Source organism: Ictidomys tridecemlineatus, chromosome 7 (assembly GCF_052094955.1).
Source record: "Ictidomys tridecemlineatus isolate mIctTri1 chromosome 7, mIctTri1.hap1, whole genome shotgun sequence".
In the NCBI taxonomy this organism is placed as follows: Eukaryota; Metazoa; Chordata; class Mammalia; order Rodentia; family Sciuridae; genus Ictidomys; species Ictidomys tridecemlineatus.
Window position 1 is genome coordinate 34,397,705 of NC_135483.1, and position 26,524 is coordinate 34,424,228.

The following is a 26,524-nucleotide window of genomic DNA, read 5'->3' on the forward strand; positions in this document are numbered from 1 at the left end:
CATCATGAAGGGAGTATGTGGAAAAGCAAAACTGCACACCTCATGTCTGGGAAGCAAGAGACAGACTGAGGAAGAGACTGGGGTCCCAAAATCCTTTAAAGGACATGTCTCCAGTGACCAGAAGACCTCCTACTAGACCTCACCTCTTGAAGTTTCCACCACCTTCCAGAAGTGCTACAGGCTAGGCATCAAGTCTTTAACACATGGCCCCACTTTAGATACAAACTATAACATTTATTCTAATTACAGTCGGCCTCTCTCTCTCTCTCTCTCTCTCTCTCTCTCTCTCTCTCTCTCTCTCTCTCTCTCTCAGAGTGCTGGCCTCTGCTCCTCTATGGAGAAAAAAGATAGATATATTCATCTTTAGGAGAAAATTGTTTCTTGATTAGAATCTGAAAAAGAAATTCCCATCAGCCACTGTGTAATCTCCTGATTAACATTTTCACCCACCTGTCCTGGTTGATTTCATGGCCACTATTGAAGATGTGGACACCAAAGCAGTGAGGAGCCTTCAGACCATGTGGGATGATGGAGATCAGCAATTATTCATGCATTCATTTTTATGTCTAATCGTTCATTTTGCACCTACAGAGTGCCTGGCATTAGGAATACATAGTATAGAGGAAAATAGACACCATTCCTATGCTGTGAAATCCAGGTTGCAAAACAAAATGGAAAAATTACAGTGAACATTCAGAAGGAGCTAGCAGGCACTAAACAAGCCCCTGGCAACCGTCAAAAGTGATCATGAAAATGAGGGTGCACCTAGCCTTCCCCGCCAGTTGCTATAGGGTTTCAACACGCACTCACAGGCCCACAGCAGGTTTCCAGGTCTTAATGAATGGTAAGGACACACATTCCTCAAAAAATATCCATGTATCTGTGGTTCTCAATGCGCCTGTCCATGGAAGGCTCAAATGCCCTGTCTCCCAGCACCATACCCTGATGATTAATATTCATGACTGCAGGAAATATTGCAACACCCTGAAGCAACTTCCACATCATCAAAGAGATTAAATTAAATTTTGAGCTATTTTCATATTAAGAGCTATGTTATTTTGTTCTGCTGCTTTGCAAACTGACAATTCATGTATTCTGTCACATTCTTATGCTAATCTCCTGTTTTCTATTATTCTGAGTGCATTGGAATTTACTGTAAAATCTTACTGAGCTTCTCATTCTATTTAATTTTTTTAATCTTTTTTCCCCCCCATTTCCTTTGAAAAACCCATACTCTGTAGGCCTTGTCAGCTTTGTGCCTTTGTGGGATCCTCTTTTCTTTGTTCTAGCTGGTCTGCACTACTTACATTCACTAGGTTCAAAGAAGCCATGGAGTGTTAAGTTTCTACTTTGTTCCTGGGTAAAATTTCTGTTTCATGCCATAGAAAGCGATGAGGTGGAGCTAGTTGTGACCCAGGAGAACCATAAAGAAGTCAAGATTCTATTTGTTAACATAACTCTTGGAGTTTGATGATGAGTGTAGATGCATAAATTCTTGACTGAATCTCGATCTCTCCAAGACTTAAAAATTCAAGCAACTTAATAAAAATTAATGATATTTTTTACACTGGGTATTGCACCCCCGGGGCACTTTTACCACTGAGCTACACCCCATTATTATTATTAGTAGTAGTATTTTCAATTTTGAGGCAAAGTCTTGCTAAGTTGCTGAGGCTGACCTTGAACTTGTGATCCTCCTGAATCAGCCTTCCCAGTCTTTGGGATTACAGGCATTCATCACTGTGCCCTGCAAAAATTAATGGCTAATGATTAATTAATGATTTATGTTCATTTACCTACAAAGACTAATAATTGGTCACAGTACAAGTGGGGATGAAAACTAGTTTAATTAGGGTAGAAAATGATTGGGGTGTAGAACTGTAATTCACAGATTCTGTAATTGTTTCTCTCAGATGTCATTTCCTGTATTTTAGTTTTGGTATTAAGAATATTATTTGTGGGCTGGGGATGTGGCTCAATCGGTAGCGCGCTCGCCTGGCATGCGTGTGGCCCGGGTTCGATCCTCAGCACCACATACAAACAAAGATGTTGTCTCTGCCAAAAACTAAAACATAAATATTAAAAAATTCTCCTCTCTCTCTCTCTCTCTCTTTAAAAAAATATTATTTGTGGTAACAAGATGGAATTATTTTATATTTCCTAATTTTGATAAAAGCCAAAATTCATGAGACTACTGTGGATTCTGCATAGTACTGAAATGCATGGTATTAGTTTCCTATGCTGCTATAACAAAATACCACAAACCTAATAGCTTTAGACAATTGCAATTTATGATCTTACAGTTCCATAAGTCACAAATCTAAGATCAGCTTCACTGGGCTAAAATTAAGGTGTCCTTAGGCTTTGTTCCTTCTGTAGGCTTTAGGGAAAATCCTTTTACTTGCTTTTTCCAGCTTCTAGAAGCTGCCTATATTCCTTGGTATGCACCCCTCTTCATTCTAAGTCAGCAATATCAAATTGAGTCCTATCATGACACCTTTCCCTCTGGGCATCTTATTCTCTTTTTTTTGTTGTTCCATTGGAACCATCTAGAAGAATCCTCCCATCTTAATATCCTTAATTAAATATGCAAGCCATCTTTTAGTATGTAAGGTAACATATTCACAGGTTTTAGGGATTGGGACATGGAAAATCTTGGGGTATCATTACTCAGTTTACCATATATGCCAAAATGCAGTTGTATTTCTTTTTTTTTTTTTCTTTTCCATACTGGGGATTGAACCAAGGGCCCTGTGCATGCCAGGCAAAACTCTACCAACTGAGCTACCATCCCAACCCTAGTTGTGTTCCTTTTTAAAGAAAACATTTTTTGTGTGTGCAGTATCAACATCTGGCTGAACAAGCAAAACTATATGCAGATTTATTTTTAGAGCCTTAAATGAACCTTTTCACATTCATTTTTTAATAACAAATACAGGAGTATGATTTAGGCTCAATATTTTGTTATTGCATCAAAATCATCTCTTGGGGGTCTTAAGCCAGATTAAGACTATGCTTATGCTAGATTCTCTCTTCTCCATGGGGGTGGGGGGGCTGTTCTGCAGGAGGATGGAGAATCCTCCCTACCCCTCATAGCTCCCTGACCCCCTCTGCTTCTGGAAGCAGTCTGAATACCCAGCGCATCACAGCGTAGGCTGAGGACTGGACCAAAAGAGAAAGGGATTGGTGTTATGAATTCTGCCACCAATGCTTATACTCTCTGGGACCTTGGGAGACAGTGGGAAGAGTCCATGCATGGGACCACAGCACACCCAGGGAGAGAATGTAGGAAGAAAATGGAATTCTACTGCCTTCCTTCTGTTCCTAGAAAGTAACTAAGTAGGACCCCTGAAAGGTCAGCTACGGAACTGTGTTGGTTAGATGTCTATGAACTGCATTACACTTAGGATTGAATGACACCGATAGTCTTCCACAAAATTGATCATCCGTACTCGAAATAAGAGGAAGCCAAAGGAAGAGCGGGCATGTGACAGTAGGCATCCTGGGCAAAGGGGGTCAATATCCCTTGCCTTTTAACTAGTTCAATCTCCCTTTCCCTTCTTTCCTGTCTCCTTGGGTCATGATGTCTTATTCTTGTGTCTCTGGGCTCAACTTTTTTTTTTTTTTTTTTTTTTTTTTTTTTTTTTTTTTTTTACAGAGGCAGTTTGGTGTTGTAAATCCTGGGTGATTGTGAGGATTCAATAAGTTATTTTAAGTAATGCAGCTAGCACGGTGCCTGTTGGGGAGCATCACTGGATAAATTTTGACAGTAATTATCACTACCACAGTTTCCAAAGCTGGGACAGGATGTCTCCCAGCTCAATATACTGAGCTCATTTCCAATTCAGTGGACAGAGTACTGCGAAGGGCAGGATCCTCCATTAAAATGACCTCATTGTGAAATGTATGTTCATAAAAGAAAGGGAGGTAACCCAACTAAATCTCCCACTGGTGAAAAATGATAGGAATTCCCCAAACCCATTGACCCAGCCCACATAGTCATGCACAGGGACAATTTGGGGAACAGCTATCTAGATTTATTCTCAAGTTCAAGTTCAAGTCTTTCCAAAAGGAATCTATGGGCTGATGTAATATTACAGCAATCCTCAGGGAAACTTGCTTTAAACATCTGGTTGTAATAATTTGTAATTAGCATGTTCAGCACTTGGATGTTAATGACTGCTTTGAAAATACTTGGAGTTCAAATACCTGCTGTCTGACAAGAGACTTGCTCCCTCCCAATTGTGATTCAGGGTTCACCAGCACTTTGGATGACGGCAGGGTGAACTTTAGAACACCTCCTAATCTACATTCTCATATTTTTTGAATCCATGAAACCTGAAGAAGGGGAGTTTGGGGCACACTGGCACCCCATCACAGTAGATTTTGGCTTTCTTTTAGAAGTGTGTGTGTTGTTGGGTTTTTTTTAATTAACCCTTGTGATGAACAAGGTCATGCAGTGGGTTTGGGTTTGGTGGGGAGGGGGTCATGGTGGTATTCCTGCAAAGGAATAAATAAATGTCCCATTAATCCTGCCTGGTTTCAAGAGTGCCAACTGTGACAATTTAGACAACCCTCCTATGAGTAGTTATGCCACAGAGGATCAAAATAAGAACCAAAGGGACGTCTTTACATAGGCTTTAGACACATATCTTGAGTGGCATTTGCATTTTTTCCCCCAAAGACCTTTCTAAACTCATGTCATAGACACTATGTCACTTTTAATATGCTTCTTGGAGACCAGACACAGTATACTGATTCTAGGTGGGGAAAAGCAAGGAGTAGGAAAGATCTTTGAGTCCATCTTACGTGGTTCCTGGGCATTCAGCTCCAAAACATTGCCTTATTCTCATTCATGAATTTGGACCACAGTCTTACTCTGGAAAGCAACCTAGATTTCTCTGGAGAAAATTATTTAAAATAGTGACATAGGCTAGTGATTTTCTCTAGGAATTCGCCATAGGGCCTGCTTATCCACGTGTTGGGTTTGTCCCTTTCTTATTAAAGGGTTAACACTGCAAGTCACACTATAGTGTAAGAGTTTAAATTAACTCTCAGTGTCAAGTATGACGTCTGGCAAAAGAGAGTATCTACTACCAAATGACCCTTCTCTGGCTTTTCCTTCCCAGACTCCTTTGTGAATTCCTCTTTCTTCTCCTACTTCCTAAATATAGATATTCCCAAGCAGGGATCCAGCACGGCTCTCTTTCTTCCATTGTCTCTGAGAAGTCTCATCCTCTCTAGGTGTGTGATGGACTAGGCGTAGTGGTGGGAGATTTCCATGCTCATCTGTTGCCTAGGGCTACCACTATAAAATGAGGGGGTGTAAGACAATAGAAATGTGTTCTACCACAGCCTTGTAGGCGAGAAGCCCAAAATTAAAGCATCAGCAAAGTTTGGCTCCTTTTAAAGGCTCTGCAGGGGGTATGTTCCATGCCTCTCTTTAGCTTCTTGTGCTTACCACACTCCTTGGGGCCCCTGGCTTACAACTTTGTCCCTCCAGTCTGTGCCTCCATGGTCACTTGCCATTGTCCCTGTATGTCTGTGTTGAAATTTCTCACTTATAAGGATACCAGTTATGGATTAGGGCATGCCCTAATCCAGTATGCTGATTTTTTTTTTTACATAATTACATTTGCAAAGACCCTATTCTCAAATCAAGTGACATCCACAGATTCTGGGCGGACAGGAATTTTTGCAGGACACTATTCACTCTGGTACACAAGGATTATCTTGTTTAATTCACAGCCACTTTATTAGCCCTATTTTATAGACAAAGAAACAGATTACTTCCAGATCTTCTTCTCCACTGGGTCCGACTGTTAATGGACATCTCCACTAAGCTGTTTGTTGTTCCAGAACTTCAAAGTCAGCGTTACAAATGCATCCTTGTCCCCCACCCCCAAAACATTTTTTCTTTCCTTTCTCTCTCCTCCCTCCTTTCCTTCCTCCCTTTCTTCTTGTCTATAGCCTTACCACTCATCTGCCACCAAGTCAAAGACAACGGGGTACTTTTCCACCATCTATCCCCATATCCAGGCAGTCACCAAAACTATTACACCAGTGTCCTCAAGTTTGTAAATCTGTCATTCCTGTCCATTCCTCCGGCTTCTCTCATTTCAAGTCAGTGGTGGTCTCTCTGTGTGATGTCTCCTGCAGGGTGGCTTTGAGGTGGCCACACATTTTGAATGGCAGCTCAGGGCTGTAAAGATGTAGGTCTCCAGGAAGAGAACCAGGCACAGCTGTATTTCTCTGTGTCCTAACACACCATCACTTCCACCATCTGCTCCTACTCAAAGCAGTCACAAAGATCTCCACAGTTCATAAAGGGGGAGGGAGCCTAGAGTCTACGTCTTGATGGGCGGTGGTGAGGTTTTGGAAGATTGTGTGGGACTGGAAATACTGTTCTGTCCTTTCTTGGAAAATGTACTTATACCACACATTTCCAGCAGGTCTTCTGCTCCACTCACATGCCACCACAATTCTTTTCCCCCTAAGGATGCCAGAGGGATCTTTCAAAAATGCAGATAGAATTGTGCCCCTCTCCTGGTATAGTTATTGGTCTTGAGTGTCCCCGAAGGGCCATGTGTTAAGTCCTTCATCTGCAGGAATGGCACTGGTGGGAGTCTCTAGGAGGCGGGGCCCTGTGGAGAGTCCTGCAGTCAGTGGAGGATGCCCTTAAAGGGGACTGTGGAAGCCCAGCTCCAGTCTCACTCCCTCTTTTGCTTCCTGGCCACGAGGTAAAAGATTTTGCACCACCAAGTTCCCCTGCCTTCCCACAGGCCCAGAGCAATGAGCCTGCTGGCCATGAACTGGAACCTCCAGAACCGTGAGCCAAAACAAACCTCTTTATAAGTTGGTTATCTCGGGTACTTCATTTTAGCGATGGAAAGTTAACACGATGCCGTCCTACCCACACCAGATGCCTAAATTCCTTAATAAGGACTTTGTGACTGGAGTCACCCCTCCCTTAAAACTTTTCTCATACTATAGTCTTTGAGTGCTTCTCACCTCAACTAAAGGTCACCTGAAAGATTCCAGAAGGCACATTCTCTCTCGTCCATAGTCTTTGCCTCAAGCAGTGGGCTAGAGTACCCTTTTGACACCTGTTTCTCCCTCACTCCATAGAATTTATCTATCCTGATTTCCACCCCATCCCTTTAACCAAATCATGCCCATTTTCCCATAGTTTCTTATATCATCCTCCATCGCAATCCTGCCCTTATTTTCTGTTAATTTTAAATAGATGGCTGCTACTTAATCATGAACTACTTCACTAAAGATATAATTACTTTATAATCTTATCAATAGAATTTTAAAAATAGTTTTAGGATTGGGCGTGTAATTTAGTGGTAGGATACCTGCTTGACACGCATGAGACCCTGGATTTGATCCCCAGCACTACAAATAATAACAAAATAATAATAATAATAATAATAATAATAATAATAATAATAATAAAATAACTTCTTTGAAGTAAAGTTGACATACAATAAATTGTACATATTTAAAAGTATAAGTCTTGACATGTATACATATTATAATCAAGGTAACAAACGTATCCACAACTCTCCAAAATTTATTTTTGACCCTTTAAAATCTTTTACACTCATCCCTACCTAGGCAACCACTGATCTACTTTCCTACTAATCTGCTTTCTCTCACTATATTTTTTATTTTTTAGAATTTTATATAAATTGAAGCATATATTATGTATTCTTTTTCTTCTGGCTTTTTTCATTCAGAATAATTATTTTGAGATTCATCTATGTTATATATATGCCAGTAATTTATTTCTTTTCTTTGCTGAGTACTATTCTACAATATGCAGATACTACATTCTTTTATCATTGTTGTTCATTTACCTGGATAGGAACATTTGTTTTCAATTTTTGGCTATTACAAAAAGTATCTTCTATAAATGTTTATGTACTACTCTTTGTATGGACAAAGGTCTTCATTTCTCTTGGGTAAATAGGAATGGAATGGTTAGTAGGTTTATGTTGCAATAAACATGCAGTATTACTGAATGGAATACAGTTGGTTTAACTTTCTAAAAAACTTTTTTCCAAAGAGGTTGAAAAATTTTACCTCCTCAACAGCAATGTATGAGACTTCTAATTCCTCTAGATCCTCGCCAACCCTTGGCTGGTCAGTCTATAATTTTAATTATTCTAATAGCATATGATTGAATGTATTCCATGGTGGCTTTAATCTGCATTTTCTTAATGACTAATAAGTTGAGCCTATTTGTGAGTGTGATTTGTCATTCTTATGTATTTTTAGTTGAAATATCTGTTCAAATTTTTTGCCCATTTTAAAAATGGAATGCTTTGTTTTCTTACTACTGAGTTTTGAGACTTCTTTATCTATTCTCATTACAAGCTCTTTATCAGATGCTTGTTTTGCATATATTTTCTCTTTCTTTAGCCTACCCTTTAAATCTCTTAACATGTATTTACAGGAATAAAAAATTTCAAGTTTGACATTCTTGAACATTCTTGTTCTTTCATGGATGAAGCTTCTGATGTTATATCTAAGAAATCTTTGATTAGCCCAAGATCAGAAAAGTTTTCTATTACATTTCCTCCACAAGCCTTACTATGTTTTATCTGTCGTGTCTTTTATGCATTTTGAGTTAACTTTTTAATATGATGTGAGGTACCCACTGAAGTTCATCTGTTTGTATATTAATATCCAATGGATTTAACATCATATTGAAAAGAATAGATTCCCCCCCCTTATTGAATTGCTTCTGTACCTGGTTGAAAATCAGTTGTCCACATAGGTGTAAACCTATTTCTGGACAATATTCCATTCCATTGATTTATTTTTCTTTTTTTCCCCATTGATTTATTTTTATATTATGATGATGATACCACACTGTCTTGATTGCTGTAGCTTCAAAAGAAGTCCTGAAGTCGGGTAGTATTAGTCCTCTGACTTTATCAATCACCCCTTTTTCAAAGTCCTTTTGGCTATTTCATGTCTTTCATCTTTCCACGTAAACTTTAAAATGAACTTATCAATTTTTCCAGAAATAGCTATTGAAATTTTGATTGGGATGATGCTGATTCCATAAATCAATTTGAAGAGAACTAACATTGTAACAACATTGAGTCTTACAACCCATGAACTTGGCAGATCATCTCATAACTTGTGGTCTTTAGTCTACTATATTAAATAATTTTGTCTAAATCATTTAACAGTATTCATTGTATTGTAAGTGATATTATTATCAATCACATTTTTTAAAATATCAATTTATAGCTGTTTCTAAAATATAGAGATACAATTAATCTTTGTATATCGAACACTAGAACCTTGACTACACTAATTTATTAGCTTCTCTGAAGGTTTTTTGGGGGGGGTTTCAACAGATTTTTTTGCATAGACAATTATATTGTCTGTGAAAAAAAAAATGAAATTTCACTCTTTTATTTCCATTCTGGGTGCCCTTTATCTGGTTTATTTGCCTTATTGCACTGGCTAGAACACCTAATACAATACTGAATGATATCTCAATATCAGTCTTAGGGGAAAACTGCTCAGTCCTCACCATAATATATGACATTGGCTGTCAGTTTTTCATAGAATGTACTTTATTAGGTTGAGCAAGCTCCTTTCCTTTCTTAGCTTGCTGAAAGTTTTTTTCTTTTCTTAATCATGAATGGATGTTGCATGTTATCAATTTTTTCTATTCTCTACGAAAATCGTGACATATTTATTCGTAGTTTGTTAATATAGTTTAATCAGTTTCATTGATTAACTTTTGTGTAGTAATCTAGCCTCACATTCCTGAGATAAATCCTGATCAATCATGATGTATTATCCTTTTAGGATATTGTAGATTCAAGTTGCTGAAATTTTGTGTAGCCTTTCCACTTCTCTGTCCACGTGGTGTATTGGTTTGAAGTTTTTTTGTGATATCTTTTGTTTCGTTAGGTTGTCAGGCAATGCTGGCCTTACAGAATGAATTGTAGCCTTCAGTATGGATATCAGAGTGATGCTGGTTTTTGAAACATGTTGAGATCTCTTCTCTTCTTCCCAGTTTCCTGGCAGTACATTTAAGTTGGTGTTATTTCTTTATTAAATATTTAGTAGAATTTCCCAATGAAACGATCTGGGCCTGGAGTTTTCTTTTTTTAAAATATTTTTTTAGTTGTTGATGGACCTTTATTTTATTCATTTATTTATATGTGGTGCTGAGAATCGAACCCAGTGCCTCACACATGTGAGGCAAATGCCCTACCACTGAGCTACAACCCCAGCCTGGAGTTTTCTTAATGAGAAGGTTAGCTACAAATTTCATGTCTTTGTTAGATGAAGGGATATGCAGGTTATCTATTTCTACTTGTTTGGAAGGTTATTTTTTCCTATTAAGGTGCTTCTTGGATCTGTGGGTTTATAGTTTTTATTAAATTTGGAATGTTTGCAGTAAATTATATTTTCAAATATTATTCTGTGTTCCACTCTCTCTTTTCTTCTTCAAGGTCTTTAATTGCATATACATTAGGTAGCACAAAGGTATCAAACAGTTCACTGATGTTGTTACATTATAATTTTTTAATTTTCTGTTTTCTTTTGAGTAGTTTTTCATTCCATTTTCTTCAAATTCACTGATATTTTAGGTCCTTTTTACGCTTTCCATATCTCTACTTTTTGGACGTATGGAAACACAGTTTTTATACCTATTTCAGTGTCCTGCTAATTCTAACACCCATGTCAATTCTGGATTCATTTTAATTGATTGCTTTTTCTCCTCCTTCTGTGTTACATTTTCCTACTTCTTTGTGTGACTGGCAATTTTTTTTATTAGATGCCAGGGATTGTGAATTTTACCATGCTGGTTGCTAGATATTTTTGTAGTCCTATAAATAATCTTAAGTTTTGTTCTGGGATGCAAATAAGTTACTTGGAAGCAGTTGTAACTTTCTAGAACTTTCTTTTTAAGATTCATTAGGTGACACCAGAGCAGTGCTCATGTAGGGCTAATTACTCCTCAAGACTAAGACCCTTTTGAGTAACCAGCACCCCACAAATCCTGAGGCCTTCTATGGCTGGTGAATACGGATGCGCTTACTCTTTCTTTGAATCCTAATACTTTTGCTTGGTTATTTCCCCGAAGTCCTGGGTAGTTTCTTCTCACACATACACAGCCCAGCTGGACACCCGAGGGGACTTGCCACGGATCCCTGGAGTTCTTTCTTGGCAGCTTTGTCTTCTGTATTCTGTCCCGTGAATGCTAGACACTTCCATCCCTCAGACTGGCCACTCCATCTCTGCAAGTCAGTTAGCCCAAGTTCCCGTGGGTCCCCTCCTGGCACTGTGGCTTGAAAACTTCCCCAAGGCTTGAGCTGGGGCTGTAGTCCACTAGCTATCTCTTTTGTTTCAAGTTTCTCAGGGACCACTATCCTTGGCTGCCTAATTTCCAGTGACCTGAAAACTGTGCATTTGTGCATACTGGCCTTTGAGTTTTACTATTGTTGCTTCAGGTTGAGAGTGGGTTCCGTTCCTACTACTCCTTCTTGATCAGAAGCAGCACTCTCTGCTCTCATTTTAAGGTACTCGTCGCCTTACCTGTCCTTCTACTACCTGTACTGGGAGCTCTCAAAGACAAGACTGTGCTGTCCCTCCCTAAATCTGAAGGATTTAGCATCACCCCTTGTGCTTATAAAGCCAATAAACATTGGTTAACTGAAGTCTCAGACTCCAGTGCATCCATAGATGAATAAGAACAACCCCCCTGTCTTGAAGAGACTTAGACACCCCTGGGAAGACAAGCCAGGTCACCTCTTCTGTAAAACAGAGGGACAGAAAGCAGAGCCCAGCTGAAGAAGGGGCCAGACTCAGTCCTGGCTCAGATGCTCATTTCATCAGCTGTTCATAGAAGCTCTGTCACAAAAAGGGTCTCTTCGAACCAGTTTGGCAGACTCTGGGTTAAATGGAATTCAAGGGGTGTCTTAACCGCAGGAATTCTCAGTCTCTAATATGTTCTTGTGCATTGTGATTCTCTAAGAAGAGTAAAGTAAGCAGCGTTTCTCAAGCTGTTTTGATGACAGCTTTTCTCTGGTCTTACAGCATCTTCAAAGACTGGTATTTCTTGGAAAGAGTTTTGGAAAAAAAAAAAAAACTTCTTTAGAGCATCATCAACAATGGTTGTCTAGTCTCTGCTTATATACATTTAATTTCCTTGTGTGATGCAGCCTATCACAATTCTGCCTTTGGATAACTTTGAGCAGAAGAACACTCTTCCCTGACTTTCTGTAATTCTTTTATTTATTTATTTTTGTTTATTTATTTTGGTAATAGGGATTCAACTCGGGAGCACTCAACCACTGAGGCACATCCCCAGCCCTATTTTGTATATTATTTAGAGACAGGGTCTCACTGAGTTGCTTAGCACTTGCTTTTGCTGAAGCTGGTTTTGAATTCCTGATCCTCCTGCCTCAGCCTCCCGAGCTACTGGGTTACAGGCGTGTACCACCAAGCCAGGCCTAATTCTTTGATTTATAAAAGGGATGGTGCTGGGTTTTTTTAAACAGTAAGCTGTTGTGCTGAGAGCACAAGTCAGCACACAAATCTTTGACTAATTATCTTTAAAACGATCATATTATCACAAAGGCAAGGATATTCACAGAGGTTGAGTGTATTCGAATTCCATTTTTAGCACAAAAAAATTGTGATTTTGATTTTTTTAGGAAAATCTTACATGAAACTTAATGTCAGAAGGGAACTTCTTTGGTTGAAAGAGGGGTGGGACCCTGTTTTCCTCTCACCCTCTCCCTAGTAACGAAGATGCTTAAGGCTCAAGGACCATGGTAGAACACTATGGGGAAGTATGGAAATTACTAATTCAATTTATTCTTCTAGCTCTAAGTGAGAAAGTATTTATGTCATTTAGCTACATAGATAATGATCCTATTTTTAAATATTTCTGAAGATTTTCGAGGCCTGTTCCAACCTCTTTTTCTGGTATATAAATCCTTCTAAGAAGGGTGCTGTTCTTTATCTATAATCTAAAAACAACCCAGCATAGCTCAACCTCTTTTGCCCTTAGTCTGCTGTCAGAGAATCTTGAATTTCTGGTTCCCTGTTGGAAGATGCTAAATTTTCTGATGGAAAGAGTCAGCCTGGTTTTCTTCAGAGAGAGCATGGAGCGCTGACTCTTGGAATTGTGCCTGGCCTCTGTTAACCCCACAACCTCTGTCAGTTCAGACTGAGTCCTTCCATTCCAGCCTTCCAAGAGTGTGCTCCCTCTGAGGGAGAAAGAAGAAAATACTCGGATAGGTCACAAGGAGGGTGGTAGGGGTCCTGGTCACAGTGGGGAGCTATCCTGAACCTGCTGGGTGGAGCCCGTGCTGGGCTCCTGGGTGTCCCAAACCTTCGCATTTACCCAGAGACAAGACTAGGACTCCCCAAGTTTAATTGAAAACAGGATGGTCCTGTTAGGCCTCTCACTGACATCGCTAAAAATAAAGTGGAGAAATAGCCTGGTTTCTTCATGGTTTAATCCCATTAAATTTGGGGGTGGGGGTTGGTGAACAGGGAAACTGGAGCTAATAAAAAAAAATATGATTTGCTTCAGATTGCTGTCTGGGGTTGTGTCTTTTTTATTTTTTCTCTCCCTTCTGTGGAGTCCCAGATTTTGAATTTCTCTAACAATCAGCTGTTGGTCATTGATGCTGTGGAAGGGAGCACAGAGATAATTCCCCAAGTCGTGGTCTTGCACGACGATTGTCCAGTACCTCACTCTGGACACCACCTCGACTCATCCCCTCAGCTCCCTTCTGACTTCTCTAGAACCACCCACTTCACGGACTTGGTTTTGTGAACAGTCCACTCATCTCTAGGGATGACTTGATACACATTAAAGAGAAAAGTCTTGAGTGCCACGAAAAAGCCACCTGGGAACATAAGCCTCTTATGGAGATCTTGCTTCTTTCTCAACCCTGTTGCACTCCACCCTGGGTGTCCCCAGCCCAGCAGGCAAAGCAGCCCCCAAGTCAGTCTGCTGGTTCCCATGGGGCAGGCGGCAGGAGGGAGAGCTGATTGTTGTGTTTTACACTAACCTGTTCTCAGTCTCTGTACCGGCTCCACTCCTTCAGCCTAGGATTGAGAGACCCAGACTGACCCACTCTGTTGCGTGTGAGAGTCCCCTTTTCTATCCACGCTCATGTGTTTGCTTGGTCCTTAAAGCATCTGATCAACCAAGAATATCAGGGGAATCTGGGCAGGGTGGAGCATGCCTATAATCCCAGCAACTCAAAGGGCTGAGGCAGGGGGATCACGAATTCAAAGCCAGCTTCAGCAACTTTAGCGAGGTCCTAAGCAACTCAGGAGACCCCATCTCTTAAAACAATATGAAAAAGATCTGGGGATGTGGCTCAGTGGTTAAGTGCCCCTGAGTTCACTCTCCAGTACCAAAAAAAAAAAAAAAAGAATACAAGAATGTTAGGTGAATGACTTCTAGATTAGTGCTAGTTGGCTTTGCATCAGAATCCTAAGAAGGGGTGTTTCATGAGCCCCAACCCTAAGGGCTGAAAGTTCTACAGTGTCCCAGACCAGTGGGTTTTACTCGATGCTGGGAGGTCCAGAGGCACCTAGGGGATGGCTTTTATGACTGCTCTTAAAGCCTTGCTGGAATGACCACGCCCACTTCAACAGAGCTCCCGAAAGGGGCACTTTGGGGCTGCAGTAGGGTATCTGCAAGTCCTTTACCAGAAGCAGGTGACATATAAAAGGAGAGGGACCACATCCATCTTGTTGACTATTGCATCCCCACCACAAGCACAGAGCAGACAAGACACAATTGTGGAACGATTTTGAATGACCATTTCTTAAATTCTCTGAACATGATTCCTTGAAAAAAAAAAAAAAGAGGGTATAGAGGCATATTTGGAAAGTGGAAAATCAAATTTAATACCAATTCTACCATTTTGTTGCCAGCAGGAGAAATATATTCCTTATCCTGGTCTAGGAGGCCACGTTGCCTGTCCCCACCTGCTCTTACACATCCTGTGGTCTTCCTGCCATCCCTACCCTGAGCTTCCAAAATCTTTCTCTCGGCCCTTTACCCCTTTAACCCCATGATTTCTTCATCTCTTTTTTCAATCATCAGTCCTCAGGGAAGCTGTCCTAACCCTCTGCCAAGGCCCAATCCCCATTACACTTACAAGATTACACACCTTCCTCAGTAGCACTCAACAGTGGCCTTACATTTATTTCTCTGGTCATTTTAACATTGCCTGTCATCCTTATTTAACAGTAAGTTCCCATGAGGGCAAAGACTGGGGGAATCATCCATAGTATCTGGTGTATAATAGTTTCTCAGGAAGCATTTGATGAATGAGTGAATGGATAGAATGAACTAGGAGTGGAGGGTTTTATAACCTGGGGTCTATGGAAGAGCTTCCAAATTCAAAAGCCCCTGAAATCACCTGCAGTGGTGTAAGATTTCTAAGTGGAGGCCATAGCTTTTGACAGATTAGGAATCCGAGTTTTACATGAATACGCTAGTTATGCACAAGAAGGAGGAGAAAAAGAAAAAAGGATGGGAATGAAAAATATGAAAGGATAAGGGGAGAACTTTATAAAACAGGAGTAGAACCAAGAGGAGAGAGAGGAGACATAAAAGGAGGTGATGGAGTGGATCAGCTATTCCTGAACAAATTCTCTGAACTTAGCCTTACTCTGTGTGCGACCCAGTGTTATGCACCATCAGGGATCTGATGAGTAGTTGCCCCTGATTGTCACTGTCACATCTAAAAAGAGAATATCCTAGCTAATTACAGTTTAGGGTAAGTAGAATGAAGTATTCCCAAAGAGCCATTTTCTTGTACAATGGAAGAGAGATTATAGGGAGCAATAGAAGGAAGGATGATTACAGAGGGCTTCCTGGAGGAGGGTCACATGTCCATCTGCCCCCAACACTTGAGCAGGATATCAAGGAGGAGGGGAGAGAAGGAGGTAAGCCTCAGATGAGGGAAGAGTATAAATAATGCCACTGGTCCAGGAAAACAAAGTGTGTGTCAGGTCGGTGGACTCAATGGCTTTGTGGAATATCTCAGCTGGGAGTTGCCCTCTTGGGCCAATCCTGGACAAGTGATAACTACAAGGAGCCAGTAAAATGATCCTAGAGGCTAGAACAGACTCCAGAAGGAGCAACCTAGGTCCAAAGAAGGCTGAGGATGGGTAATCACACAGCCTCCCTAAGACTTCTGGCAAATATAAACTCATCCTGTCTGTACATGCTCCTCCCTCTTCACCTCCAGTCTCCTGAAGTGGGTCAGCTCTTGCCCAGTAGAGGTTGAGCTCTTGTGGCCTGGTGAGCACCCATGTCTAGGTTCTGTTCTGCTTTGTTAATCTAACATTCCTGGGCTTATGAACTCACAAAAAATACGCAAATGGTGTGAGTTTGAAATCCATGTGTGTCACTGATTCCCCTTTGCCCAGGTCGGAAGTTACAGAAAAGATTTCCATTTAGCAAAGAAAGCTTTTGCAAGGTGACAAGACCTCAGGACATTTGCTGGTGTGGGGACACTTGTGCTTTCTACTGCTCTTACTGAATATGTAGCTGGCCCTGCAGATTTCAGAGCCTCTGTGTCTCCACTTGATAAAAGAGCTCCATCTCAGTGGTCTTTCCTGGAATTAGGTGTCCCAAGCAGTTTGGCACATGGTGCTATGGCCCTAGTACAGATGGTAACATAGACCTGGGACAGAGGGGACAGCAAGGTCCAGGAGGAGGACAGAGTATCTCACCTTTTTGCCTCCAGAGACACTTCAGTGAGCACTTCTTGGGAAAGCTGACTGCTCTTAGCAATGACGCCCATCACCCCCAGAGAGGGCTGTGCTCATGACCTTCCAAGAGCACTCACTGTGGGGCCAGCACTAGAGGTCAGTAAGGGATTTGGGTAGATTTAAGACAGACTCAGAGCCAGGCACAGTGACAAACACTGATAATCCTGCTACTCAAGAGTCTGAGGCAGGAGGATCGAAAGTTCGAGGCCAGCCTGGGCAACATAATAAGACCCTGTCTCAAAACAAAATGAAAAGGTCTGGGGATGTAGCTCAGAGGTAGAACACCCTGGGTTCAATCCCCAGTACTGAGAGAGAGAGAGAGAGAGAGAGAGAGAGAGAGAGAGAGAGAGAGAGAACAGGGACTCAGAAGCCTGACCTGAGGGATCAGGTTAGGGATGAAATCAGCCCAGGGGTCAGTACTATGGGTGAGTCCATCTTTCGTTCTTATTTTATTGACTGAGATTGGAGTATCTGATATTTGGTCCAGAATATTTCAGGGATTTCAGGCCCAGTTGATCCCAAACAAGAACGTAAACCAGAGAAGTCTAACCTTGAGTGTCCCCTTTTGCTCCCACATTTCCCAAATGGAGATTACCTTCACTTAGCTGCTTTTTTTCTGATCTCTCCAGCTGCCCTGCTGTGCCCAGAGCTTGAGAACTTTCTGGAATCTCCTGCTTCTCCCTGGAAAATCTATTTTTAAAGTTTTTTTTTTTTCCCCCAGATCTCAGGTGCTCAAAGTGAATCTGAGCATCAAAGTCATGACCTGGGGATAAAAAAACAATAAATTTATATTATTCTTCCTAAATAAAAACTGTATTTGATAACTGAGGCCTTCCAGGCCCTTCTGAGTACCCTGGAGAGGTCACAGGTGGTGGGGACACAGTTTCAGTAGTAATTACAAAACTCTTTTGATAGAATCCTCTACTGCTCATCAGATTTCATAGCTGTGATGAGTCTATCTCTGAACTGAAATCGGACAAGTATTTTGATCCCGAACCCTGAAGGCAGATTGTTTCCATGTCAGAACTCCCTGTGAAGTGGCACCCCCTCTCTCCACAGAAGAAGCTCTCTTCACCATGGCTGATTTTAGGACTATCAGCAAAAGAGTCCAATATAGATAAACTTCCTATTTTCGTGTTGCCCTGTTTTACTTGGCCACTGGCAGGGAAGATACAAGCACTGGACACCCCCTTACTGGTTTTGCACAACATAGCGGTATAGTACTTCGTAGAAATGTGCAAACAAGGCCTCTGGCCTTGAGCTAGGCTTCACAGAGATGTCTACATTTTTTTTTAATAATTTTTTTTTTTTTTTAGAGAGAGAGAGAGAGAATTTTTTTAATATTTATTTTTTTAGTTTTCGGTGGACACAACATCTTTGTTTGTATGTGGTGCTGAGGCTGAGGATTGAACCCAGGCCGCACACATGCCAGGCGAGCGGGCTACCGCTTGAGCCACATCCCCAGCCTGAGATGTCTACATTTTTAAGATAAATTATCAATTGGCCTTCATGGTAATAGCTGGCAGGCGGAGGAAAGAAAGGGGAGAAGAAGCTCTCCCCTTCTCAGATGTTGTCCTTGAAAAGTTAACTTGCCCAGAACAGTGAAAGAAAAAGCTGCTTTTATGTGAACTTCTGCAGACTGGGAACTTCTGAGCCCCTCCCCTTACATGCTGGGTATAAAATTTGAAACCTCCTGAACTCGGGGTTCAGGGGATTAATTGATTACAGCAAAAGCTGTGCCCTCTGAACCTGGCTGCAGCCAAATAAAACTGTTTCCTGCTATCTTTGGGGCCTTGCCTCGTGTGTCCCTACAACACCTGGAAGCTTGCTGGGAAGGAATTTGAGATCAGGGTCACGTACTACAGTGGGGAGGAGCATCAGGAGGGATTGGGAGAGACTGAGAATATCTGTCTGGGAGAAGACTGTCAGGTGTCTGTCATGTAGTCTCCTGAGGCCTAGGAGGAGACTATAGTAGCCCCACTTGTCTTTGCCACCTGGGGAATATCTTCTGCAGCTTCTCTCTTCAAGATGAGGCCTGAGCACAGTGGCATCTGCTCCCATCAGCATGGAAGCTGACAAGGACAAAACTTCAGCTCTGTCCCCTTTTCTCAACCCCACTCACAGATCCTGCATTTACAGAAGAGTCCCAGGGAATTCAAACGCACAGTAACATTTCAGACTCAGCAGTTGTGGGCCCTCCTGCCAGTTGTCATTAATGAGGGTCTTGCTGGAGGAGAGAAAGCTCTGTTGGCATGGCTTCTATTAGTGAATATACATGGTGCCCTGTGATAAGTCAGCAGGGACAGGACAAGCTCCACCGGCCCCTGGAGAACCTTCCCTTCACTCTAGTATTTGGGAGGGTTACCAGGAAGGCTACTGTGTGCCGAGCTGTGTTTCAATTTTACCACCATGTCACTTCTGTCCCCAGGCAATCTACAAGATGGTCTCCTCTGTCATGAAAATGCCTGAAGATGAGTCAACTCCTGAGAAAAGGACAGAAAAGATCTTCCGCCAGATGGACACCAACAGAGATGGTAGGAGGCTGGGCTGCGTGGCTTTGCTCTGGTCAGGGCTGCGGGTGGAGTCCAGGTGGGGAAATGTGGCTCAAGGACCTGGCCCAATGCCTTTCATAAGAGTAGCTCATCCCAAAAGTCCCTGGAGGAGGACCAGGGTGGCCACCAGAGAGCTGGTCCCACTTTGAGGGGAAATGCTTTATTTCTAGGCCCTTCTGCTCTTTTTCTATGTCATGCTACATGCCCCCACCCCTGCCGCCCCCCACCCCCCCAAAAAAATCAGATGGGTCTTGTAGAACAGAAATAGAAGGACCCAACAAATCACTGTTAGCAAGACCAGTGCTCAGGACAGGCCTTGGCCTCCATAGACTGGATTCCTCCAGGCCAGGGTGTCAGAATGCAGAGAGGGATTGTTATCACACCCAGACCCCGGCAGCTTTCACCCCAGTCTGGCTTTATTGGGGTCTCCTGTACATGCTCTAAGAGACAAGTGGACTCTCTCAGGAGTTGGGGTGGGGTGAAGGCCTTAGGGTGACCAGCAGGTTCCCACCCTGAGGTTGTCACCTACAATTGAAACCCAAGTGGATGCAAAACAAAGGGACATGAAAAGGGAAGATTTTATTTCAAACTCAAGAGCAGACAAGATATATTAGGTACCGAGTTGCCAAACAGAGTATGAGAGGCCCCAGTAAATGAATTTGGATCAGTAAGAAGTGACTTTTTCAGTATCAGCATGCCTACATTCAATATTTGGGACATATTGATCCTAAGAAACTGCTTGCTGTTAACCTGAAATTCCAAGTTATCTGGACATCCTTATTTTATTTGTCAAAGTTGGCATTGCTATTTAGATGCAATACCCAAGTTTCAAGTGCTAACTGAGCTCAGGGCCTGGTCTATCATAAGCTGTGTGTTCTTGCTATTATTACCAGTTCACTTGTTCTGCTAGGAGTGCTCAGCAATTCTTGTCAGCAATGTGAAAATGCACTTGTTCATCCTGTGTGTCGCTGATGTGTACAACAGAAGGCTTTGTGGTGGGGCGGGCCTCTTCATAAGCTCACGCCTGGGGCACCGGCAGCCTGAGAAACTGGGTTTGTGTGGGGCAGGCCAATCTGTTTGCTTTGTTTCCTCCACAAAGTTGCCAATGCATCCTCTTACATCCTATTCCCCCATGTGCCTTGATTTACAGTAAATAGTCTGTTGTGCAAAGATGGAACAGAAATGGGATTGTTTTAATAGCTAATGAATTTGCTGGGGTTAAGCTGCAGGTTTTGCTGGTACTCCTGGGAACTCAATGGCCTTGAGATGCAGTCTTCTAGATGCAGTATTCTCTTTAGAGAAAGGCTAAAAGATGGGAGAAGGCCAAAATACCCTAGGATCAGGCCCTACCCACATATTGGTGACAGGCAGTGAATTAGTGTCTCCCCGTTGAGTTGCTACCATGAGATCCAAGGGCCCTGATTGTTCCACATTCCTACAACACAACTTACTGAAGGTGCTGTGCCCGCTCCAGGGAAAGATTTAAATTTAAAAAAGAAAAAAGTGGGGATGGAGAGCAGTGGAGGGAAAGAGGAAGAGGGAGGGGCCTATCAGACAGTAGTCAGAAGAATCTCAGGAGACCCAGGAGACTCGGGGATTTACCTTAGATCCCCAGGCCGGGGGCAACCTGCCCACTTCCCACCTGGAACAGAGCAGGTGCAGAGTCCTGGTGGAAGCTCTTTGTATCTCACCCAGGCCTTTGACTTAGGGAAAATTTGGGTCCACAGACAAGTTAGCCCTTGAGTCAGTCTTGAAGTGCAGAGTCAATGCCAAAAAAGCTGGATGCTCATGTTGAATCTAGTGTTCCCCAGCTAACTTGTGGTCCCCAGGGCCTACCTTTGAGAGATTCCCAAGAGTTCAAGTGACTGCTCCTGTTTCTTTTCCCTGATATCTTTGGAAGCCAGAGCAAGTCATTGCCACTTTAACTAGTGCTTGGACAGGGACACAGCTACTAAAGCTGGCTGCACACAAAGTTTAGAGGGGAACTAACTGCTTATGTATTATCAGTCAGTCAATCCAATCAATGAGTCCCCACCTTTCTCCATCAGGGAGAAACAGCAGGTTTGCAAGATAATAACTAGGTTCTGGTGAGGAATGGGGGTGGCTGAGAGGAAGACATGTTTGTTGATTTGCGTTGGGAGGAACAGGACTCCCATATGTAGCGCCCTTAGCTGCCTATGTTTGGAACAAATTGAGAATTTACAAAGCAATAACTGAAGCCGAAGGATAAGAACTCCAATGGAGGAAGTATCTTAGGGTGAATCAAGGGTATATCAGGCTGAATGGAACCAGACCCACCCAGTGCCTGTTCTTGGAAGAACAAACAGAATAAGTCTCTAGGGGAACTCTGTCCAAGAAAAGGAGGGCAAGGCCAAGCAGAAATGTCCAGCAGTTGCCCCTGCCCCAGCCCCAGATTTACAAGTCAAATGAGTCACTTCACTCCCAGGGGCACGGTAGGCTAAGAAGAAAGGACATGCAGAAATACCAGCGATATGAGAAAGCATTGCCCCCAGCCCCCCACCCTCTTCCTTGCAGCAAAAGAGGGGCCCTCCTGGAAGAGAATTCAGGACACACTAGCTTCTGCAGGAAGAAAAGGGACACTGGAGGAAAAGGGGACCCCAGATTCCCTCCTCTAGCTCATAAGAGATCACCTTCTGCCTGGAACATACCACTTTATTCATTTGTGATTGGAAAGAACCAGTTCTCATGTCCAGGGCCTCTCTACATGCCAGGGGAAGGATCTTGCAGCAAACCTATCTATATATGCCCAGTGGTCTGAAGGACCCAGAAGGCTCCCAGTAACCTTGTGGGGACAGCCTTGGTGCTGCAGAGCCCAGCTTCTACCCATAAAGGTGTGAAGCCATTCATCCTACAAATACTAAGTGGGCCTTTCAAGATAATAGAGACGGAAGAATCAGGAGGGCAGGGACCCGATCAGGAGATCCGCTACCCTCTCCCCAGCTCTAGGTCAGGGTGGGCAGGAGGTGGTTTATCAAGAACTGCTGCGCTAGGGGCTGGCAATGCCACTGTGAACCAGGCAGCAGAGTCCCCGCCTTGTAGGTCTCACATTGAAAAGACAGTGTCCTGGGCGCTACCCTGGGAGGCCACGGGCAGGTGAGCAATTGCTGCCACCAACATGCTGTGGGGAGGTGTGAACTCAGGCGCCTGAGCTGCCACTCAACTCGTCCCTTCTCTTCCATCCTAGGAAAGCTCTCCCTGGAAGAGTTCATCCGAGGGGCCAAAAGTGACCCGTCCATCGTGCGCCTCCTGCAGTGCGACCCGAGCAGCGCAGGCCAGTTCTGAGCCCAGCACCCCACGATTTGTAGAGCTGCTTGCGTTCCCTTTTTGATTCTTCTTTTTACTTTGTTTTTTTTTTTTTTTTTGCCAAAAAATTATCGATGGTGATGCTGTCCCCTGTGCAGTCAGATGCACCTTCCTCCGTGATGCCTTCGCCTCTGCTTCATTCATCGTGGACGCTTCGTGGGAATGCCCAGAGCCCCAGTGTGCGTGTGGATAGCATGAGCAGACTTCGTGGTGTTCCTTGTTTAATGACTTTCTAATCGTTTTTATTATTTTTTTTTCTTCTGATTCTAATGTTTCTGTTTAAAACCCAAGACTGGGGCGGGGGGCAAGAGAAGGGGATCTGATTAAGTCCAGTGATTCCACTACAAGCTTCCAGGGGCTGGGTTTGAAAGACAGAGCTCTCCACCTGGGTCTGTTGTCACACGTGCCCTTGGGGCAATGGATGACACCAGACGCTGGATTCCCCAAGAACAAGTTACCCTCTGGGGTGAGGCTACTAAAGGGAGCTGGGACATCCTCTAGGAGGCCCACTCTGCCCTCCGCCCCAGCAGGCTGTAGTTTCTAAGCTGTGAACATTTCAAGGTCAATTCATAGAGAAGAAAAAAGATGGCTCAGCTATTTTTTTCACAGGTTTACACTGGTTGAGCTAATGTGAGTTTCTTTGGAAATCAAACACAGATGGCAACAGTCCAAAACCAGACCCATCTTGTTGCCTATTGTGATTTTAAAAAAGAAAGAAAAAGAAAAAAAAAAGACTGCTGTATATAAAATACTGGGATTGCAAACCAAATTAAGTGTTTTGCCTTGTAAATGCATGTTTAGTGAGCACTAATACAATCTTATTACAGAAGACTGTTTTTAGTAGCTTATTGTGAGTAAGCCAACTATGATGAATGTCTACGTTGTCTTGTTTCAAAGTCAGATCTGTCTTTGCACAAATGTACCAATCAACAAGTATATTTTGTATATTCCATAAAAGTCCAAGGTAACCATGACGAGGGCCCAACTTTGATTCAGAATGCTTTTCCAGAGTCACGGTGACTGGAGAACAGAAGCAGGGCAGGTTCGAGAGGGTCATGTCCTGGGGGCACCAGGAGGTTAATACTTTTGAGAGGGGCCATGCTAGTGGTTTGCTGGTTGAGCTCAGCAGCTCATGGGCAGCATGAGATTGGAGGTACTGTTCTTTTTTGAGCAGATGACTGTTTTGGAGACTTGGGAACAGTAGCCTAGGTTCTTGGGACTTCCCAATAGTTTAGCCACTATCCTCCTTAGGGAGCCATATTAGGAATGCCCACTTTTTTTTTTTTTTTTTTTTTTTTTTTTTGCCCGTTCAAAGAGTCTGAGGAGAACAGTCATTTAATTCATTGTAAGAAGGCCCAGGCAAGTGTGGCCATAGTGTCCAAGACCCTGCTAGCAGTGTTTTCCATCACTGTATTATTTGAATGCAGATTTCTCTTTCCAGAAGTGACAACATACATTTGAGTTGCTCTTTGGGCGTGACCTCATGCACACTAATTTTAATGGAAGATTAAGAGGAAAAATCTCCCGTCACTGGAAAGTCACACGAGCAGCAGTTGGGTGGCATGGGATGGAGGAGAGGCTGAACACTCCAGGATACAGAGGGGACCTGTCCCAAATGACGGCAGAGAGGTCCCCAGGGAATCTGTCTGCTGCCAAACCACTTCCTGTAAAAGAGGAACCACAGAAAAACAAACATAACTTGGAGGAAAATGCTACTGGGCGCCTTCTAACCTCCAGGTTCCTGTGTCTGAGTTGAATCTATTCTAATTAGTATCAAAAATCCAAATTTATGTGGTAGACACAAAAAACACCTTTATAGGGTAAAATTGTGAGACCTGGAATCAGTAGCTTTAATCTTCCTCTGAGGATCCATTCTTCATATTCTATGCCAAGACTTGCCAAATTCCTCCATGGGCCAAGTGGTAACATCTGTTTCTGTAAAATAGGGAATTAACCTAATTTCTGGAGTGCAGAGGGGAAAGAGGGTCCAGCACGCTCCACCTGGAGTGTTTGGGAGTTGCATCCCACTTTTTCCTGCTGTAGATTGAAGATAGGATTCCTCCTTTCAGTTCCCTTTTGATAAGTGAAGTCAGTTAAGGTTGGAGCAACCTGCCTGGGCTCTGCCCTAGGTCATGACATGTGGAACCAGACTCACTCTGTTCCCTAGAATGAAGCTGGAGTGAGGAACAGAGAAGGCCTCCAGCTGTTCAGGAAGAGAGCCAGACACATGACTGACGGACACTGCTGGCCTCAGAAGGTACTGAGATCGCCCGGGTGCTGCCCAGCCACTGACCCACACTGACTCTTCTCCAGGATGTTTCTCTCCTTCTCCTCCTCCCAGGAAGGCCTTGGCAGGTGGAATCCACTCAAGTTCCGCCAAGGGACTGCACAGCCCCCAGAGGGCTGAATGCCTGAAGGCCTCTATCACTTCTGTACTGGGTTGTTCATTGCCTTTGCTGTTTTCAGGACTCTGGAAATGGAGTCTGTTCTGTCCCAAGTAAAAACCAGACTGTGGTGTGCAAGGGATTGGAATAAAATGACTTATGACCTGAAGGATACTATGGAATGTTTGACTGTTCGTACGTTGCTTAGGGTAGAGAAGGGGTGCTGCTGTGGGTGCTGTCCCATCCCAGTGATGTGTCCAGGGAGACTGTCCAGGAAGATTATATATATAAAATCATGAATCATTAATCGTTTGGAGCAGCCCCTTTATCACTTGACTTTGTGTAACTCTTGCCTGGCGTTAAAGCATGTTAATTATTTAATATGATTGCTTGGAACGTGGAACATGAGATTTTCCTGACTACCCCGCTGCCCTAGCCTGAATTTATACTTAGAGAGGTTCCAGGTTTGAATTTTGGTCTCCTCCTGGGTATTGTTTCTGTCCCAGAGAGACAAAGTCCTATCTAAAAGCTTCCTCGGTCTTGGGGCTTTCTTTCTATGATAGCCTTTACTTTCTTCCCATTTCCTTCCCTTTCTCAGGCTGGAGTCCAAACATTAGGCACAATAGAAGGAGAATCTAGCCAGATGCAGTGGTGCACATCTGTAATCCCAGCAACTTGGGAGACTGAGGCAGGAGGATTACAAGTCTGAGGCCAGCATCAGAACTGAAGGAGGCCCTAAGCAACTTAGTGAAAAACTGTCTCAAAATAAAAAAAATAAAATAAAATAAAATAAAAAGATCTGGGGAGATATGGCTCAATGGTAAATCATCCCTGGGTTCAATCCCCACTACCCCTGCCTACCCCCAAAATTAATAAATAAATAAATAAATAGAAAGAAAGAAAGAGAATCTCAGGCAACCTCCTCTTCAGGGGTCTGGGTAAGCCTAAGGAAGTCTGTGCTCCTCTCCCTTCTCAGCTTCTCAGTCTAAGAAGATTTAGTAGAAGAGATGACACAATGCAGGGTCTACACCCCCAAAGCCTTTCAGATGAAGGTGTTTAGGTTTTGTGGTGGTCGTTGGCTTGCCCCCATCTCAGAAGGCCAATGCTGTAGGAGAAGGGGGCTACTAATTTGCTAACTTGAGCATCACGTGCCTCATGGTCCAACGAGTACTTGTTTGGCACTGAGTATGAATAACACCAACTCATTTATGGTGGTGATGGGGATAAAGTGCCATTTAGTCAACTTTTTCATTGCTGTGACCAAAAACCAGACAAGAACAATGTAGAGAAGGAAAAGTTTATTTTGGCTCATGGTTTCAGAATCTCAGTCCATAGATTGTCAACTCAGTAGCTCTGGGCCCAAGGTAAGGCAGAACAACGTGGCAGAAGGGAATGGTGCAAGAAAGCAGCTCAGGACATGGCAACACGAAACAGAGAGAACTCCTCACCAGAGACAAAATATAG

At 42.9% G+C, this 26,524-nt stretch overlaps 1 protein-coding gene across 4 annotated transcripts in view; it reads left to right on the forward strand.

Annotated features, from left to right (window-relative positions):
• Nucleotides 1–25,229, forward strand: part of Ncald (neurocalcin delta) — a 391,592-nt gene extending 366,363 nt beyond the window's left edge. For all 4 annotated transcript variants that reach the window (XM_078016848.1, XM_013357529.4, XM_021724989.3 and 1 more), the window contains 2 exons: nt 19,229–19,334; nt 22,558–25,229. In XM_078016848.1, coding sequence (XP_077872974.1) covers nt 19,229–19,334; nt 22,558–22,655 — 204 coding nt within the window. In that variant the 3' untranslated portion in view covers nt 22,656–25,229. The remainder of the gene's footprint in view (nt 1–19,228; nt 19,335–22,557) is intronic.
• The last annotated feature ends 1,295 nt before the right edge of the window (nt 25,230–26,524 follow it).